The sequence below is a fragment of the Aphelocoma coerulescens genome, chromosome 1A, assembly GCF_041296385.1.
Source record: "Aphelocoma coerulescens isolate FSJ_1873_10779 chromosome 1A, UR_Acoe_1.0, whole genome shotgun sequence".
Classification (NCBI taxonomy): domain Eukaryota; kingdom Metazoa; phylum Chordata; class Aves; order Passeriformes; family Corvidae; genus Aphelocoma; species Aphelocoma coerulescens.
Genome location: NC_091014.1, coordinates 71,216,036 through 71,235,486, shown reverse-complemented (window position 1 = coordinate 71,235,486; position 19,451 = coordinate 71,216,036). Strand labels below are relative to the sequence as shown.

The window sequence follows — 19,451 nt, the reverse complement described above, 5'->3', positions numbered from 1 at the left end:
GTGATTCTGCATTCCCATTTATTTTAATAACCCAGCTGCTGATTGTGTAAGGCCATAAGATGACGGTGGGAGAGAAACAACTTCTGTTTCATATTCTCTCAGAAACCTGCTGGAAAAGTGTAATGGCTCACACTTAAAACAACAAGAAGGGAAATTATTCAGCATCTCTCCTGACAAGGGCAGAAACAAAGAGAACTTTACAGACACAGTAGATATTGTGGGAATTTCTTCTGTTTGTTTCTAAAAATCTCTCAGGATTGTCTTCATAATAAACCATTTAAGAAGTTTACTGACTCGAAGGTGAAAGTGCTGGTATTTCATGTTTCTGTAGAAAGCAGAGAAAGCTTTTCTCAGTGGCAGTGAGACTACAGGGGTCTTTTGAAAACATCCATGAGTACAAAATACAATGAAGAAAAATACACGTTATTGCAAGGTAGTTACCAGAGTTTAAGATCTCCCATGAAATCATACCTTCTCTGAATACAGAAATATCTATGACCGTTCAAGAAAATGAAGGGGCTCCAAGAACTGTTGTTCAAGTCCATTCCAGTGTCACACTCTTGACTACTTATCCCTACCTCCCCTCCTTTTGGCAAACAGCAGAGGAATATATCCCAATCTCAATACTCTCAGCTATCTGAGCCAAATCCAGTAGCTTTCACCTAACTTTCAAGGCCAAAAAAGACAGACATTGATGCAGCTGATCTAATAGGACAAAAAGATGACAGCATCAGCCAAAGAGAATCTAGAAATTTTCTTTACAAAGAAAATTTCGTCAGAGCACCATTGCTGCAAAGGACATGGTCTTTCAGAAGCTCCTTACCCTGTTGTCATAGACCTTCTTGAGTGCTTCATAGCGGATGGACCCCTGGAAGATCACCCCTTGGAAGGTGTTGCTTTTATCACTGGCCACCAGCTCCACACATACCATTTCTCCTTCTCCCACAGTCATGTCACTGAAAACCTGCCAAAGATGCAAGATGAAACACTTGGATGCAAACTGCAGTTGTTCAAATTGAAATACATTCCGATTCCCATGGCTGTCCTTACACCCAAGGAACTTTCAATATAAATTGAAAGGGAGCAGAATGTTCCACCCCAGCCTTTCAAGAAAACAGACTCCAGGCAGTGCACACTGCAAATCACACGTTGAGATGAGCAGCCCTCACATCAGCCTTTCATGCTTTAGCCCATCATAGATACTGATGCCTAAATACAGCTTTAAGATCAGATTTCAAATATTAAAGAGGAAGGTAAAATAACATAACATAGCATAACATAACATAACATAACATAACATAACATAACATAACAACATAACATAACATAACATAACATAACATAACATAACATAACATAAAATAAAATAAAATAAAATAAAATAAAAGTGGAGGCTGGGGGGCCTGCTGGACAAGGAACAAAAGGAGTCCTATAGTGGAACAAGTCCTAGGTTCTTTTTTAGGTTAGGGCGACTGAAAAAGCTTCTCCCAAGATGCTCTGTTCTGTTAATGTACCCCAGTTCTGCTTCCCTGGTTGGCTACGTTGGCCTCTCCACCCCTTGCCCCATCACCCTGCCCTTCAGAGTTTCCCTATTGGTTCCCTTACCCTGGCCCCACCTGTGTGCCGCCCCCTGCCCTCAGATCATTGGTCCCTGATGCTCAATCTGCTCCCGTATAAAACCCTGGACCTTGCATTGTTCTCAGGCTACTTCTCTGGAACCCTGCACGAGTGTGGCTGCAATAAACCTCTCCCGTAAAACCCATGCGAAGACCCTTCCTGCTCCTTTACCATCGGACTGTTTTTGCCAGCTATCTGGTGTATGTGTGTGTACATGTGTGTGTGTGTGTGGTGGCTGCATCAAGCAGCTTCCTCCCTTGGAAACGCTTTTGGGAAGGTCGTGGCATTTTACCATCCAGTGCCACTGCGACAAAGTAAAATAAAATATAATAAAATAAGATCTCGCAGAAGATAAACCGCAACTACCCAAGAACATTTGTTCAAAAGGTACAAGAAAACAGCTAATCAGGACCTATGACTAGAATAGGACAAAACTTTGCTGCTGCGACAAGGAACTCACCTCTTCAAAACTGTCAATCATGAAGAATATATTGGGGTAGCTGATCTTTGACTCCTCTCCTTTACTGTCCATTGGGTGTTTGCTTGGAGATGCAAACACTTGCTGAGAAAGATGCAGAAAAAGATACCTCTTCTCAGTTAAATGTGCTTGGGAATAGACACACAAAACACAAGTCAAGTAATTACAAAACATCTCAGGCTGGCACTGCTCACTTACACTAGAGATGCTGGACATCCTTCAAGCACAGCTGAGCTGGTTTCTGACTAAAGCCAGATTTGCAGTAATGGCACTTGAGAAATCCTTGGTTTCCACATGCAAGTAATCAAAAACCCATTGCTCCACAGTAAATCTCCCTGTGTGTACCTGACCTCTCACCATACTACAGTATACCATCCTACTTTTTCATCACCACTTTCAGGTGCCTTTATGTTGCTGCAATGTGCTGCAAAGTAAAATACCACAGTGCAAGAAAGTTACCATGAAGCAGCTGATCCAACACCTTTAATTTGTTATTGTTTACTTAGTACCACACTAAGATCAACCTCCCTCAGTAAGGGCAGCATGGCTGTCCTGGGGTGATTCATAATGCTATTTTATTCCATATCTATCTGCACCCAAAAACCATTACTGTATCTTTATAACCTAACAGCCTCAGACCTTGTGTGTGTGAGGTGCTATCGCAGGCATTTTTGAAATCGGCGCGGAGGCAGTTTCTGGGCTCTTGGCTGTGTAGTATTCACTTTGCAGGCTACTTGGTCTTTGTTCAGGCTTTCCTTCTGTTTTTTTGGTCTCTCCTAATTTTGGGGGTTTTTTTTCCCTTGTATAGGGGAGACTGCAGTTAGCGATTTTGGGCTGCCTTGGGGCGAATTCCACAGGCGCCCACCTGTAGCAGCCCTCGCTCCAATCCAAGCCCTTCCAGGAGAGAAGGCTATGGAGAGTCTTTTGTGGTGGCTTTGGGTTTGCAGTAGCTACTTGTAGAAATTGCATTTTGCAATTAGAAACTGTTTCAAAGTGAACTTTGCAAACTCTACCAACAGCCAGAAAAAAAGCGAGCGAGTTCCTGGGGCCAGGCTGCCCTGTGCCAGTGCCCACAGACCGGCCCTTTCCCTCCCACCCCACACCCAGGCTGCAGAGCCCGGCAGCAGCAGCAGAGCCCACGAAAGGCAGGAGGAAGCGGCTGCAGCAGCGCAGACCCCACACAGGCTGGTGAGTTTCCATCTGCCTCTGGAACTGCTCTGTGGGCTCCTGCCTTCCTGGTAGGGGTTGCCACCATCTTGTCTCTTTGTTCCTGGGGACATGGCTGCCTCCTGCAAGTGCCATTTTGGGAACAGGTATTCCTGGCATTTTGGGTTTCTTTTTGTTCCCATGGGGTTTTGAGTTTTAACAGCTTGGTATCTAGCAGTTATTTACTTTTTCGCCCTGCCTATTGGTGTCTGTTAATAAAATGTTATTTTTTCACTTAAATCTACTCGTATTTCATTCCTTATTGGGGGAAAGGGACTGGTTGGAATCAAGGGGGAGGTTACTCATTTCAGAGTGCCCACTTCTTTAGACTGTCTAAAACTGTTGGAAATGGTACCAAGTTTAATTTTTTTTAATGTAAATTTAGTCAGGGGTTTTGTTCATCTTTGCCCTGGGAGGCAGGCAATTGAAGTTTCTTTTCAGGGGACTGTTTCATCACTTGAGGCCTGATGAGCTTAACATCTCAACAGACGGGGAGTAGCACAGAAGATACACAAAAAATAATGACCATCAACAACCATTAACGAATATCAACTCCAAACATCACCCCTGGCATGGTCAGAAACACCTGGTCTGGGAAAAGAAAGATAAGGGAATGAAGAATGAGAACCTATTAACATCGAAGGCGAAGAGATTGATAACCAATAGGAAAGCAAATACTAAGAACTGTGTAACTTGGGACCAATGAACATTGAACCAATGAATTTCTATGGGTTTTGACTGCAGAAGTATGTGAAAAATCTAGTAAAAATTATGTTAGAATGTTGTGGTTTAGTATAGCTTGGTTTTTAGTTAAGGAGAAATCCATCATGATGGAATGAATTTCTCTGCACAACCCCGGCAATGTGTGGATGAAATTATTTCTGTTGCACATCCTGGCCAGAATAAAGTAATGCCTTGATTCTCTAACACTAAAAATGTTGTTGGAGAGTTTTTGTTTTCCCCACAGTTCTGGTGACAAAACCAAGACAATGGCTCACAGCACTTGGTTTCTCATCTGCATCTTCTGCTTCTTTCCCTATCACTGTGCTTCCTCTTACACATTTCTCCCTCCTAAGCAGTTCCTGAACTCCTTTAGTGACTTTGTTTAAATAGCTAAAGGCTTTAGATTTTATCATTCCAAAAAGATTAGTGAGCAGGTAAGGAGGGAGAAGGAATTCACACCAAGCCGCTTTCTTTCCTTCCACATTTGTTTACAAACAAAGCTTTGAATTACAGAAACCTGTCAAATCTTAGCCCACTGTGAACATGCTGAAAGCTCTGGATCTGACCAGGCTGTCAAGTTTGAGCCATTCTTGCTACAAACCATTCAACACAAAACATAATTAAGGATAGGATATTAGATATTCATGAGAGGGTTGCTTTTCCTTATTTGTACCTATGCAGCCTGTGCTAGTTTGAAAACAAACCAGTGAGAGGCACCAAGTCAGAATAACAATTTAATGGAAATTAAAGAAAAGGAAAAGAAAGTAAAAGAAAACACTGACAGAGTCAAGATACAACCTGAGTCCCTGTTAGGCAGGGTAGTGGTAGCAGTCTGGTGGAATGGTGGCTGCAATCCTCTGAAGTGGTGATCCTGTAGTAGAAGGGGTCTGCTCTTCCTCAGAAAATCCAGCGGTGGCTGTGTAGCTCCTGTCCTCTGGAAATCCAGTGGAGTCCCTTTGATGCTCAGAGTCCCAGTTATATCCATGATGGGATGCTTGGTTCCTCCCTCTGGGTGGAGCATCTCACAATGGGGTAATGAGTCATGAGGCCAGGTGTTGATTAGGCTCGTTAACAGAAGATGGTCCGGAGGGAGTTATCTCTGAGTCATGCAGCAGGACAATGATGGGCCATTAACAGAAAGATAGTCTGGGGGGAGGAGGCAAGGAGACACTGCCCCACCTGATTTCAACAGCTCATGAGGATGGTAATAGAATACACCTCAACCCAGGACATTATCCACCCCTTATTCTATTACCATCTACATCATCCCAAATCAATACCTTCTTAAACTCTAAATACACATACATATATATATATATATATATACAATGAAACCCTACACACCGTTCTCACCTAAGATTAGGTCTCCCTGTGGTACACAACGGGTTTCCCCATCTTTTTGCATTACCCACCAAGTGCAACCAGGTCCTTGAGCAAAGACAATCCCACGGATGGGTTTGCCTTTGCCTGAGGTAGGATTAATCCAAACAGTCTTTCCTAAAATACCTCTCAGGTGTACCACAGGGACTCTATCTCCATCCACTGTGTGCAAGGGTTCGGACTCGGCAGGACCAGCTCGATTGATGGACCCTCGGGTATTGACCATCCAGGTAGCCTTCGCTAAGTTCGCTTCCCAATTTTTGAAGGTTCCCCCACCAAGTGCCTTTAGGGTGGTTTTAAGTAGTCCATTGCAGCGTTCAACTTTTCCGGCAGCTGGTGCATGATAAGGAATATGATATATCCATTCGATACCGTGTTCTCTGGCCCAGGTGTTGATGAGGCTGTTCTTAAAATGAGTCCCGTTGTCTGACTCGATCCTGTCGGGGGTGCCATGTCTCCACAGGACTTGCTTTTCCAGGCCCAAGATGGTGTTCCGGGCTGTAGCATGAGGCACAGGGTAGGTCTCCAGCCATCCAGTGGTTGCTTCAACCATGGTCAACACGTAGCGCTTGCCTTGGCGAGTTTGGGGAAGGGTGATGTAATCAACTTGCCAGGCTTCCCCATACCTGTACTTTGACCATCGTCCGCCGTACCACAGAGGCTTCACCCGCTTGGCCTGTTTGATTGCAGCACAGGTCTCACAGCTGTGGATGACCTGTGAGATGCTGTCCATGGTAAGGTCCACCCCTCGGTCACGGGCCCATTGGTATGTTGCATCTCTCCCCTGGTGACCAGAGGCATCATGGGCCCAACGAGCTAGGAATAGTTCTCCCTTGTGCTGCCAGTCCAGATCCACCTGTGATACTTTCACCTTGGCAGCTCGGTCCACCTGCTCGTTGTTGCGATGTTCTTCATTAGCCCGACTCTTGGGTACGTGCGCATCCACGTGTCGAACCTTCACGGTCAGCTTCTCTACTCGGGCGGCGATGTCCTGCCAAATCTCAGCGGCCCAGATGGGTTTCCCTCTGCGCTGCCAGTTGGCTTTTCTCCAGCGAACCAGCCATCCCCACAGAGCATTAGCTACCATCCACGAGTCGGTGTAGAGATAGAGCCTCGGCCACTTCTCTCGTTCAGCAATATCCAAAGCCAGCTGGACGGCTTTAAGCTCTGCAACCTGACTCGATCCACCTTGTCCCTCGGTAGCTTGTGCAACTTGCCGTGTGGGGCTCCATACTGCAGCTTTCCACTTCCTGTTAGTGCCTACAATTCGGCAGGAACCATCAGTGAAGAGGGCATAACGTCTTTCAGTCTCCGGTAGCTCATTATATGGTGGGGCTTCCTCAGCACGAGTCACTTGCTCTTCCTCTTCTTCAGAAGATAATCCAAAAGTCTCACCTTCAGGCCAGTTTATTATAATTTCCAGAATCCCAGGGCGATTCGGGTTTCCAATACGGGCACGCTGTGTGATGAGAGCAATCCATTTGCTCCATGTGGTGTCGGTGGCATGATGCGTGGCAGGAACCTTTCCCTTGAACATCCACCCCAGCACTGGTAGTCGGGGTGCCAGGAGGAGTTGTGCCTCTGTGCCGATTACCTCTGAGGCAGCTTGGACTCCTTCATAGGCGGCCAAGATTTCCTTCTCTGTGGGAGTGTAGTTAGCTTCAGATCCTCTGTAGCTTCGGCTCCAGAATCCCAGTGGTCGGCCCCGAGTCTCACCAGGCACCTTCTGCCAGAGGCTCCAGGACAGACCATGGCTCCCGGCTGCAGAGTAGAGCACGTTCTTCACCTCTGGTCCTGTCCTGACTGGGCCAAGGGCTACCGCATGAGCGATTTCCTGTTTGATCTGGGCGAAGGCTTGCTGCTGTTCAGGGCCCCAGTGGAAATCGTTCTTCTTGCGGGTAACCAGGTAGAGAGGGCTCACAATCTGGCTGTACTCAGGAATGTGCATTCTCCAAAAACCTATGGCGCCTAGGAAAGCTTGTGTTTCCTTCTTGCTGGTCGGTGGAGACATCGCAGTGATCTTGTTGACAACCTCGGTGGGAATCTGACGTCGTCCATCTTGCCACTTTACTCCCAGGAACTGGATCTCTTGGGCAGGTCCCTTGACTTTGCTCCTTTTGATGGCAAAGCCAGCTTCCAGGAGAATCTGGATGATTTTCTCTCCTTTCTCAAATACTTCCTTTGCTGTGTTTCCCCACACGATGATGTCGTCGATGTATTGCAGATGTTCTGGGGCCTCACCCTTTTCCAGTGCAGTCTGGATCAGTCCATGGCAAATGGTGGGACTGTGCTTCCACCCCTGGGGCAGTCGGTTCCAGGTGTATTGCACACCCCTCCAAGTGAAAGCAAACTGGGGCCTGCATTCTGCTGCCAAAGGAATGGAGAAGAAGGCATTGGCAATGTCAATAGTGGAGTACCACTTCGCTGCTTTGGACTCCAGCTCGTACTGAAGTTCCAACATGTCCGGCACAGCAGCGCTCAATGGTGGTGTGACTTCATTCAGGCCACGGTAATCCACTGTCAGTCTCCATTCCCCGTTGGACTTACGCACTGGCCATATAGGGCTGTTGAAGGGTGAATGGGCCTTGCTGACCACCCCTTGGCTCTCCAGTTTACGAATCATCTCATGGACGGGAACCACAGAGTCTCTGTCTGTGCGGTATTGCCGACGGTGTACTGTTGCTGTGGCGATTGGTACCTGTTGTTCTTCAACTCTTAGCAGTCCCACGGCAGACGGGTCATCTGAGAGGCCAGGCAATGTACTCAGTTGTCTGATATCTTCTGTCTCCACAGCAGCTATCCCAAAAGCCCAACGATGTCCTTTTGGGTCCTTGAAATATCCATTTCTGAGATAGTCTATGCCGAGAATGCACGGGGCCTCCGGGCCAGTCACGATGGGGTGTTTCTGCCACTCATTCCCAGTTAAACTCACTTCAGCTTCCAGTACAGTCAGCTGCTGGGATCCTCCTGTCACCCCACAAATGGAAATGGGTTCTGCTCCCACATACCTTGATGGCATCAGAGTACATTGAGCGCCTGTGTCAACCAAAGCCGTGTATTTTTGTGGGTCAGCTGTGCCAGGCCATCGGACCCACACAGTTCAAAAGACCCGATTATCCCTTTCCTCTACCTGGCTAGAGGCAGGGCCCCTCTATTCCTGGTTCTGGTGCATGTTGCTCCCTTCCGGTGAGTATGTTCCTGAGGTCCCTTCAAGAGGATCAGTCATACTATCATTCTGGTATCGTCTGGAGTTCTGTGTGCGAGAGACCGGAGCAATGTTGACTCTAGATGCGCTTCTTGTGGTATTTGTCCCTCTCTTTAGTTCACGTACCCTGGCTGCTAAGGAGGAGGTGGGTTTTCCATGCCACTTACTCATGTCTTCTCCATGTTCCTGAAGGAAAAACCAGAGATTACCTCGTGGGGTGTATCCTCTCTCCCTGGTTGGGGGACGCCGGCTCCTTATGGCAGAGACTCTTGTTGGTTCTGGCGAGATCTGGTAAATCTCTTCCTTAAGTTCCTTTTTCAATTTCTGATGGCCTTCTTCAATCAAACTCCGGACTTGCTCAGCCAAAAGACTTGTTTCCACGGATGAGACATGGGTGCGAAACGGGGCTGTGACGGTGTCCTCGTAAATCCTCAGTTTGTTCACCAGGACGCCCACCCTGTCCTCGCCTTCCCTCCATTGCAGCGTTGCCAGGTAACGGGAGTATATCTCTGGTCCAAGGCGTGCGAACCTCAACCACATCTGTGACGTGCACTGGACACCATCTGGGCTCTTAGGAAATCTTTCGTCTTCTGAGAAAATGATCTCCAGCACAGCCAATTCCCTCAGGCACCGGATACCTTGTTCCATTGTGCTCCATTTTCCTTGGTGCACCTGGAGGTCTTCTTTACAAAGGTACCTGTCCCTGACACTTGTAAGCAGTCGCCGCCAGAGGCTGAGAGTTTCTTGGGTTCTCCCGATCCCCTGGTCAATGACCACATCCCGGGACAGAGATCCCAGCTGCCTCGCCTCACTTCCGTCCAGAATGGTGTCATTGGCTGCAGCGTCCCAAATGCGGAGCAGCCAGGTCAGGATGGACTCGTTCGTCTGGCGCGTGAATTCCCTCCGCAGGTCACGCAGCTCACCCAGGGATAGTGACCGAGTGATGATCTCCGGCTCTGCCTCTTCTGCTGGGTGCGAAGGTCCTGCTGCATCCTCATCAGTCACTATGCGGACTGACTTGCTTTTTGATTTCTTCTTCTGAACGGGGGCAACTGCAATCGGTTTAGGCTGTTCTGGTTCAGTGACAGTTTGTGTGGAGATGCTTACAGCTCCTTTGGTTTTTTCCTTCTCTGTGTCAGTCTGGATGGACATGGACGCTGTGGTCTTGTGTCTGGGTTCTTTCTCCTCTGTGTCAGTCTGGATGGACATGGACGCTGTGGTCTTGGGTCTGGGTTCTTTCTCCTCTGTGTCAGTCTGCGTGGACATGGACGCTGTGGTCTTGGGTCTGGGTTCTTTCTCCTCTGTGTCAGTCTGCGTGGACATGGACGCTGTGGTCTTGGGTCTGGGTTCTTTCTCCTCTGTGACAGTCTGCGTGGACATGGACGCTGTGGTCTTGGGTCTGGGTTCTTTCTCCTCTGTGACAGTCTGAGTAGAGATGGATGCTGTCACTTTGCTTTTGGTTCCTTTCTTCTTTGCGACAATCGGTGTAGACATTGTGCTTGTTGCTTGGCTCCTTTTTTTCCTCTCATCCTGAGGATGCTGTGCCATAGCTCTGATCCTAAGCATAGTGTACACAGTGCAGGTCATGGAGAAAAAAGAGAAAAGAACTGCCAAAAAGATTATGCCATCCTTAACATCCACAGGGAACTCAATATTTTCAAAAACTGCTGTGTCCGGTCTGAAAGGCTGGAAAAAAACATTCTTTAATCCTCCCCCCAGGGGCTGAGTATGATTGTTGAGGCCCCAGATGTAGCAGCCTAAAGTAGGACAGGCAGACAAAGTTGAGTATATATTCCGAATTATGTTCATTGTCTCGGAGGTTATCATGCAGTAGGCATAATACACTAATAAAGCAAATTTTATACCATACCCTGGTCTACACAGGAGCATTACAATCGGCAGATAGGTCCCCATGTGCGGAAAAATATAGAGAGCTAGGTACAAGACCCATGTAAGCATGTTGAGCACCATAGTGAGTAGATGGCTTCTACAATACAAAATTGTAATTCTGACTTTTCTCAGAAGCCTAGCCCCACGTTGGGCGCCAAATTATGTGCTAGTTTGAAAACAAACCAGTGAGAGGCACCAAGTCAGAATAACAATTTAATGGAAATTAAAGAAAAGGAAAAGAAAGTAAAAGAAAACACTGACAGAGTCAAGATACAACCTGAGTCCCTGTTAGGCAGGGTAGTGGTAGCAGTCTGGTGGAATGGTGGCTGCAATCCTCTGAAGTGGTGATCCTGTAGTAGAAGGGGTCTGCTCTTCCTCAGAAAATCCAGCGGTGGCTGTGTAGCTCCTGTCCTCTGGAAATCCAGTGGAGTCCCTTTGATGCTCAGAGTCCCAGTTATATCCATGATGGGATGCTTGGTTCCTCCCTCTGGGTGGAGCATCTCACAATGGGGTAATGAGTCATGAGGCCAGGTGTTGATTAGGCTCGTTAACAGAAGATGGTCCGGAGGGAGTTATCTCTGAGTCATGCAGCAGGACAATGATGGGCCATTAACAGAAAGATAGTCTGGGGGGAGGAGGCAAGGAGACACTGCCCCACCTGATTTCAACAGCTCATGAGGATGGTAATAGAATACACCTCAACCCAGGACAAGCCTTTAAGCACATTGAAATACAATTAAAAAGAAAGGTTGCTACAAGACCAGAAACATCATTAGAAAGTACCCAGACTCCTCAAAAATGCTACTTGCACCAATGCCTGAAACAAAGATGTCTTCCAGGCATCCTCATTTTTATGCCAGCCAATGAAAAGCAAAACACCCTCCCAAATTCATCTCCAGTCGGGCACACCTGAGGAAAATACAGTTTGTGGAGATTTTATTGTCAAGCCAGCACTTTGCAAAATAAAGTCAGCCTTTTTCATACTGGCTTCATGCCGTATGCACTCAGTTGTATGAGCAGAGTAGATTTGTCATAGGTCTGGAGTAGGACAACAGGTCTTAGGCCATCAGCATCTGGCTGCACATGGGCAGGAGAAGACGCATTTTTTAACGCAAGAACCATCAGAGCAGTAATGCAGATCCAAACCAGCTGCATTTCCTTCATTTAAAACCAACAGCTCAATGGTGGACGTGACAACGAAATGCCCAACTGCAAACATACTTTCACAGCATATGGAATTGCCTTTGCTCTCTCTATAGATCAAAGCAATGATGCTGAAATGTTACTGGTATGTTCTGGTAAGTTTAAATGTGGAAAAAGGGAAGACACAATTTATAAGCAGTCCCACAGTAGGAGCCTCTAGAAAGGAGGAACAAAAAACTTCCTCTTCCTTTTAAATACTGCTCACATACAGTAAGGGCATATCCCTCATCTTCTCCTTCCTAGTTTTCAAATCTGCAAATAATATTCACAGATTTTTCTCAAAAACATTTGCAGAAGTTAACTTGGGGTGAAATTTGGACTAACCAACAGTGAAAAAAGCAATGAGAAATAACAGGCTTAAATCAGTAGCACAATGTGGCATCTCAACAGCACCTAGAGAAAAAATTATGTCCTTAATCAATGTAAATCACAGAGACAACAATCAGCATTCCTAGTTTTGTTTCTAGGCAAAGAAAAAGTTCTTTTAAAGTGGCAAAACATAATCAAAAACTAAAGAGCACTGGTTAATTTCGATAAAGCCATGCAAACACCGGCATGAACTCAGGGAATGGAAATGCCTGGGATAAGGCATTTTGAAGGCAACAGGAGCTTTTTAAAGAAGAATTTCTGCTAACTAGAAGAAGTTGTTGCAAGATCTACTGGAAATTGAGTGGGGAAGCCTCAGGTTTCTTGCTCCTATCCCCTTTATGCTTGTTATTCAGTCTCTTCCACTATGCTAAACCCTGGATTAACTGCACAGAAAAGATAAAAGCCTAGGGTATGGAGAGTAAAGGAATGAGCAGTTTAAGAGACAAACTAAGAATCTTGAAAATAATAAAAATATAAATTGGTAATCAGTAAATTGTCTGCCATTTAGCAGCTCTACATTAGAAACTTACCCTGAAGGCTCCTTGTAACCCAGATCTCATACAATTCCAGGTTTAGTCTTGGACTGGGGAACAGTTAGGCATCATATTCCTTCCTACCCCCAGCTCCTTCCCTCTCTCCCCTAAATCCACCAGGCAAAGATATACACCCTGAAGCATGCAAGGGTCTTTACAATTTACAAAATTTACAAAATTTACAAAGAGGGGCTATAAAGGATATTTACATCTCCCATCTAGATAACTGGCAAGAAATGTCACTATATAAAGACTTGAGATGCTTCACAAGGATGAATCTGTCAAAGCACAGCCTGAGAACCACTGCCCCAGTTTTTAGGATTAGGTAATACTGGATACCAACCTCTGATCCACAGCAATAAAAGGGGAAGCTCACCTGAGATTTCTTTTTGTGAATATGAATATCACCTCCATCAGAGCGTGTGCACACAGCACAGGTCACCACATAATCCAGCTGGAACAGGGCACCATACAGAGAAATTAACATTTAGAGTTGGGAAAACAAAACATTGGTGTGCATGAAGCAGAACACATTCTGTCTCACTTTTTTTAGCTGTCTGTCTAAAAAGCACGATATTTTGGTGTTGCCATTTTCTTTACTCTCTTTACTATACTGAACCTCCTACAATTTTCAAGCCTGTGTTTTTTCATTAACTAAGTAACACCAAAATCTCTTGCACAGCTGCTTGTTGAGGTGCACAACCAATGGGTAAGGAAAGTCCTGCTGATATAGTTTAACATGAACTTGATTTCAGATGGGGGAATAAGCAGCACACACACACACACACACACACACACACATCCCTAAGCACTCTTTATGATAGAAATGGAAAAGATTTCCTCCCTTTGAACAGGGAAAAAGAGACACACTAATGAACACCAGTGACATGTTAGAGATATCAGAAAACACTAGCACAGCCTTCCAAACAACCTGAAAAAACTTATAAGGAGAAAGTGCAATAGCTCTGGACAGCAATGGCCAGCTGTAACAATATCTCTAAATTCTGACCGTGGCAAATATATCCTGGTTTTACTGAGTATCAAATAAAGGCAAAAACTGCTCTCTGCAGAGAAGTTCTGCAAAGAGAGTTTTGGGAGAAAGGAGGGAGAATGAAAACAATTTATTTTCCAGGATGTGTGCCTGAGCCAACCGTTTCCCATTCTGAGATCATAATCAGCAAAACTTTTAAGGGATCTCAAATGATTACAGTAATATTCAGCTTTCCTAAGCACCAATGTAACACACACAATAACCAAACAACCTATGAGTTAATTAAAGAAATAATTAGTTCTGCCTTCATGTTCCTACCACCAAATGTTTTATTAAAGTTCTGCTGTCAAGAGCAGTAACCCTCCAGCATAATACATGACACTGCATTTACACTTACCACTCTTCTCTCTTAGCTGCACCAGTACTGTGAACTCTAATGGAAATGCTGCTTGTCTAAGTCTCATTCACTCTCAAAACCCATTAAAATGGATGAAGCCTTCCTTTTGCAAAACTTTGTTACAGAGCACAAAACTCAGCCCAGCTTCACTGCATACAGTTAAATTTTTTTGTAGAAAGCTATTAGGACTCTATCGAAAAATAATAAATATCTCAGTTTAGATTCTGAAAGGCAAAACTGCATAAATAGCCTGTGAAAATTAGATAAGCATCACTGTTACCTTCTGCAGGATGAGGTTCAAGTAGACACTCTCTTCCCAGTCAATATCGGGGTCTCCCAAGCCAGGAAGCTTCTTAGAATCTCTCCGGTAAACTTCAACTTCAACCTGCTAAGAAAATACCACATCTCTTTGAAAACTATTACTTAGAGGTACCTATTTCCAAATATAAAAGTGGTATCAGAAGCTGCACATCATGTAGCTTCCTAGTTTTCTGTCAGGATCAGATTTTGATGATGATGCAAGGCTTTGTGTAGAAATGAACTGGGGAAAAATGGAATGTGTGGGCAAACAGGGAAGAAAGGCAAGTCTGTGCAGGAGAATCTCAGTTTTGGACAGGAGCTTCATTTATTTCCTGTAACAGGTATGTTTTAGCAAAAATGAAATTAATAAAATCCGGGATGCACACACATACATATTTCTCTTAACACAATCCCTCAGAATCAAGCAGGTCACTACACTAATGCTCAGCATGGTCCAGCCTGTAGCTATTGCTTATTTTCCATTGGTATGGGAGTCTCTGGGAAGACAAAGTCCAACAATTAATCACAGAATATGACAACTTGGAAGAGACCCAGAAAGATCATCAGTCCAGCTCTTGGCCCTGTACAGACCATCCCCAAGAGTCACATCATGTGTCCCTTGGGGATGGTCCTGTGCGCGCCACAGAGGATATTTTGGAAACCCCTTTGTAATGGGTTTGTGTGGCCAGGTTTTGGTAGCAGGAGAGTGTCATGGTTTAGCATAGTATGGTTTTTTAGTAAAGAAGGCTCCATCAGCCACGGAAGTGATTCTCTTGCAAAGAGGTGCTTACAGCTTCCTCTATGACCTGACAGATCCTATCAACTGGCTAGTTTGAATAATGGCAACTTTTTAAGCCACTTAAGAAGCTTGACATGCCTCTGTGATCCAAATTTAAGAACGAACAGAGCCTGGAAAAGCTCTCTTGTCTTCTGGCTTTCGGACAGGTAGCGGCGGGGGGGCCTGCAGGCGGCCCAGTGGGGCTGGGCTGGGCCTTGCTCAGCCTGGCTGGGTCGGCCGTGGCGTGGCCCTGTTCCATCCGCCGCCCCCCCACAGCCCTGCTCCGTGCAGGCGGCGCAGCCCAGCTCCCCACCATCCCCGCCTCCAGTGTGGCCAAAGATTCATCTGAGGATGCCTGCTGCCCGGCAAAGATTATGTGACCAACAGCGATAAGCGAACTCCACTGCAAGGCCCAGGTGAGATTAACCCTTTTTTAGTGCTGTAAGTTTCCTCCAGAACAGATGAAGCCTGCAGACATCAATCCTCTCCTGACTCAGAGGAGGAGGAAAGGTGAAGGCACGTGAAAAAACACCATAGAGACACCAAAGTCAGTGAAGCAGGAAGAGCTGAAATGCTGAGGGAGTAGAAAGAGGAGTTGCTTCAAGCTTAGAAGCTGAAATTCTGTTGTAAAACTATGGTGATGGACTGATATCTCAGAGTACCCATTGTAATTTCATGAAAGCGTGGGGGGTGGAGCATTCAAACTGCAATTGTGAGCAAAAGTATCTGTGCTGAAATCAGCAAATGACAGTAGCTGTAATTTGAGGAGGACCCTTGCTCCCAGGGGAGGAGGAGGGCCTCTGTTCCTAGAGATGAAGAAGCTCCCAGAGATGGATGAAGAGAACCTTTGCTTCTGAACAGCTCAACCTTAAAATGGTACCCCAGTAGCTCAAGACTGAACCCTCAAAAACAGTTGTGGGGAAAGCTGTAAGTCGGGAGAAGGGACTCTCACATGTGAGCAGAGAACCAACCACGGCAGCTGTCTTGCTGTGACATTGAAGCCATGAGAGAACTGTTTCTTGTGGAGATGTCTCCATAGCATGAGCAAGAGAAACTCCTCTCCCTAAGTGAACTGAAGAAGGTTATTATAGAAGTGATAAACTGACTGAACATCTCAAGGGTTGTCTTTTTACATTGTCAGTGGGAGAAGGGGGAAAGGTGGGGGGAAGAGAAGTGTTCTGAAGGTTTAGTCTGATTTTTTTCCTTTCTTTTAGGTCGGTTAATAAACTTCTTTATATTCTTTTAAGTTTTGTGCCTGCTTTGCTTTCTCCTAATTCTTATCTCACAGAAGTAAAATAAGTAATGGATATTTTGAACCTAACCACTACACTCAATTGGTGTTCCTGCCCGGCTTATGAACTGAACCCTCTACAGGGAGCAACAGGGGCGGCTCCTTTGAGCATCTGCCAGAAGCTTTCCTTATGTGCATCAGAGCCAGTGCCAGGGCAGCTCCAGGATGGATGCGCTGCTGGCCAAGGCTGAGCCTGTCAGCGGCAGCACCTCAGAAATAAGAGGTTTAAGAAGGGGCAGATGGATGCCCAACAGAGGCTGTGACCCTGTGGAGAATCCACAATGGAGCCGGTTCCTGGCAGTATCTGTGGAGAGAAGAGTCCAGGCTGGAGCAGGTTTGCTGGCAGGACTTGTGACCCTGTGGGGGACCCAGGCTGGAACAGCCTATTCCGGAAGGACTGACTCTGTGGAAGGGACCTGTTGCTGTTATACCTAGAGAACGGCAAAATCACGACAATGCAGGTCAGATGATATGGCCAAAGCAGAGCTAAGACCTCATTTAATGAATTTCTCCTCTTTTATAGTGTAGTTCGCAATAAAGAAATTACATGATTGGCTTATTCACTCACCTCCTCTCAAGGTGATAGGCTGAGCAGTAAGACACACATTTCCAAATATTATTCTCACAAGACTGAAAACAATTCTACAGTTTCCACAACAACTTGCAAGTGCAAAAATGGTTTACATTCTTACAAACTGTTATCCATCCAGTTCTCATGAGAACGAAAGCTCTCACAGAGAAGCTGTGAGAAGCTGGATTTCTCTGTTTCTCAGCTAAAGCATGAGAAAGGAAAAACTTCACAAACTACAGAGTTGGAAAATTTTTCTGCTCCTGCCTTTTAGCATTCACAGGGACCCGCACTGGAGCAGTTCCTGAAGGACTCTCCCATGCGAGGGACTCCACTCTAGATGAGGGAAAGAGTGTGATGAGCCTCACACTAAGGACAAAGAAGTGGAGGCAATGTGTGAGGAACTTACCATAACCTCCATTCCCCATGACCCTGTGTTACTGGAGGGGTGAAGCGGTGGAGAAAACCAGGAAAGAAGGCCACGAAGAAGGGAGGGGTGGGGAGAAGGTGTTTTTAAGATTTAGTTTTATTTTTCATTGGTAGTAAGTGGAACTAAATTCCCTAAGTTAAGTCTGTTTTGCCCATGACAGTAACTGGTGAGGAATCTCTCCCCACCCTTATCCCAACCCACGAACCTTTCATTGTATTTTCTCTGCCCTGCCAGTGATGGTGTGGTGTCGATGGGCACCTGCCAGCATCAACATCCCACACCTTCTTCTAAAGATTTCACACTGGCACTACTGACTGGATGCAACTACATACACGATTTTCAGCTATACTAAAAACCAAGCAAATGCAAAATCCCAAATAATCTCAGAACACAGAAACAACTCTACCTATCCTAACGAACTGAAGCAGCTGAGACAAATATAAAATGATGATGTAGCACACTGAGGTAAATGTAGTTAAACATTTCCAATACAAACTAGAATAAAAATAAATAAAGTTGGAATACTAAAATATAGTGAAGAACAGCAAAACAGTAAAATTTCAGGATTGCCACTATCATCAGATACCATGAAAGCTGAACACACTGTTCTTAACCATTAATATTTAAACTTAGAAATATATTTTTAAAGGTCTATAGACTTACCATTCTTCTTTTGGTTTTTTTTTATTTCTTCCAAGGTTCCCATCCATGATTTTTTATTGTCAATATAATTACACAAACTAATGACAGTTACTGCAAAAACCTAAAGATGTGAGCACTTGAGGCAAACAACCTAATTTAAATTCATCTCCAAACAAAGGTAATATTTGCCCTTCTGCACCTAAAAGCACAGAAACATGACATGAACAAAAATCCAGAAATATCCTGTGAAACAATAGCCATCCTGTCTCTGAAGGAAAGATGCAGTGAGAAAACAGGGTGAAGGCAGGACTGAGTAATGGCAGGGTAAAACTCCAGCTCTAAGTAACACCAGGGAAAGCAAAACCAAGTGCTCAGCAGACACCATTTCTGTCTCTCCTGCCTCTGTATCCATGGAGCCTTTATTTTAAGCCAAGTAGTAGTTAACCACTTCATAACACTGAAGTTTAAACCTCCCCCTGCAGAAGTCAGTCACTAATTCTCTCTGCTGGTGAAATTCACTCACACATGAACAACTTCTCCCCAGCAATTACAAAGCCAGCGCTCAACAACTCTTTCTTGGAATGCCTCACAAGTCTGTCACAGATATTGAAAGGAAAAGGGCTTTCTTCAACCTTTTATCCCCCTGTGCACTAATTCGATGTAGGATTCCTTGGTGTACAACCTGTGGGTCACGGCAGAGTGGATCTCCATGAATTACAGCTCTCTGTGGACTGGAGAACATGCTGGATTTCAGACAGCTTGAGTCCTCCCAGGAAACAAATCTGTCCCAGCCAGGCATCCAGAAGACACTGGGTCTTTTTCCAGGCCTGCTACTGACTCACTTGGCCATGCCTCATCTTTGTGCTTGTTTACCTGGCTCTAGATCAGATGTGCCCTTCTGCAAGTGTGAAAAGTTATTAATAGAAACAACTATGTAAATACTAATTATTTATTCCCAGTGAAATTCAGAAGCCAAACTAGATATTTGCTCATTGAAGTGAGTGACCCTTCTGGAGCTGAAATCCATGATGCCACCACCATTGTATCAAGTTTTCACAGGGTTCCTGAGCTACAGCTGTAAAGAAGGGCCTCTGCCAGGCTGACCTCCCACATGCCACAGACATTTACCCTTTTACTTCCTCACATAACCCAGTTAAATGACCTTTGACTATACAGAGCCTAGGAAAATACCTTGTTTTGAGAACTCCAATGATTCCAATGATTAATCATCCTCTTGGCTCCAAGTGTGCAACTTCATTTAATTTGGCTGCTTTCCTTTTGCCAGCCTCTGGATCTTGTCATGCCAATTTATAAATTTATATATATATCAAGAAGATCTTGAATACTCAGTTTTGGGTTTTTTGGTTTTGTGCTTGGGCTTTTGGGGTTTTTTTTGTCATGTGTTAATCTTTGCTAATCTTTTAAATAAACCAGACAAAATACTTTTAGG

The 19,451-nt window shown here is 45.2% G+C and overlaps 1 protein-coding gene across 4 annotated transcripts in view; it reads right to left on the bottom strand.

The window, feature by feature from the left end:
* Positions 1 to 19,451, bottom strand: part of KIAA0930 (KIAA0930 ortholog) — a 102,734-nt gene that overhangs the window by 13,016 nt on the left and 70,267 nt on the right. For 3 of the 4 annotated variants that reach the window (XM_069003475.1, XM_069003479.1, XM_069003478.1), the window contains exons 3-6: positions 14,273 to 14,380; positions 12,981 to 13,058; positions 2,078 to 2,179; positions 824 to 964 (exon numbers count right to left, since the gene is read on the bottom strand). In XM_069003475.1, the coding sequence (XP_068859576.1) occupies positions 824 to 964; positions 2,078 to 2,179; positions 12,981 to 13,058; positions 14,273 to 14,380 (429 nt within the window). The remainder of the gene's footprint in view (positions 1 to 823; positions 965 to 2,077; positions 2,180 to 12,980; positions 13,059 to 14,272; positions 14,381 to 19,451) is intronic. The other variant, XM_069003476.1, reaches the window with a different exon arrangement.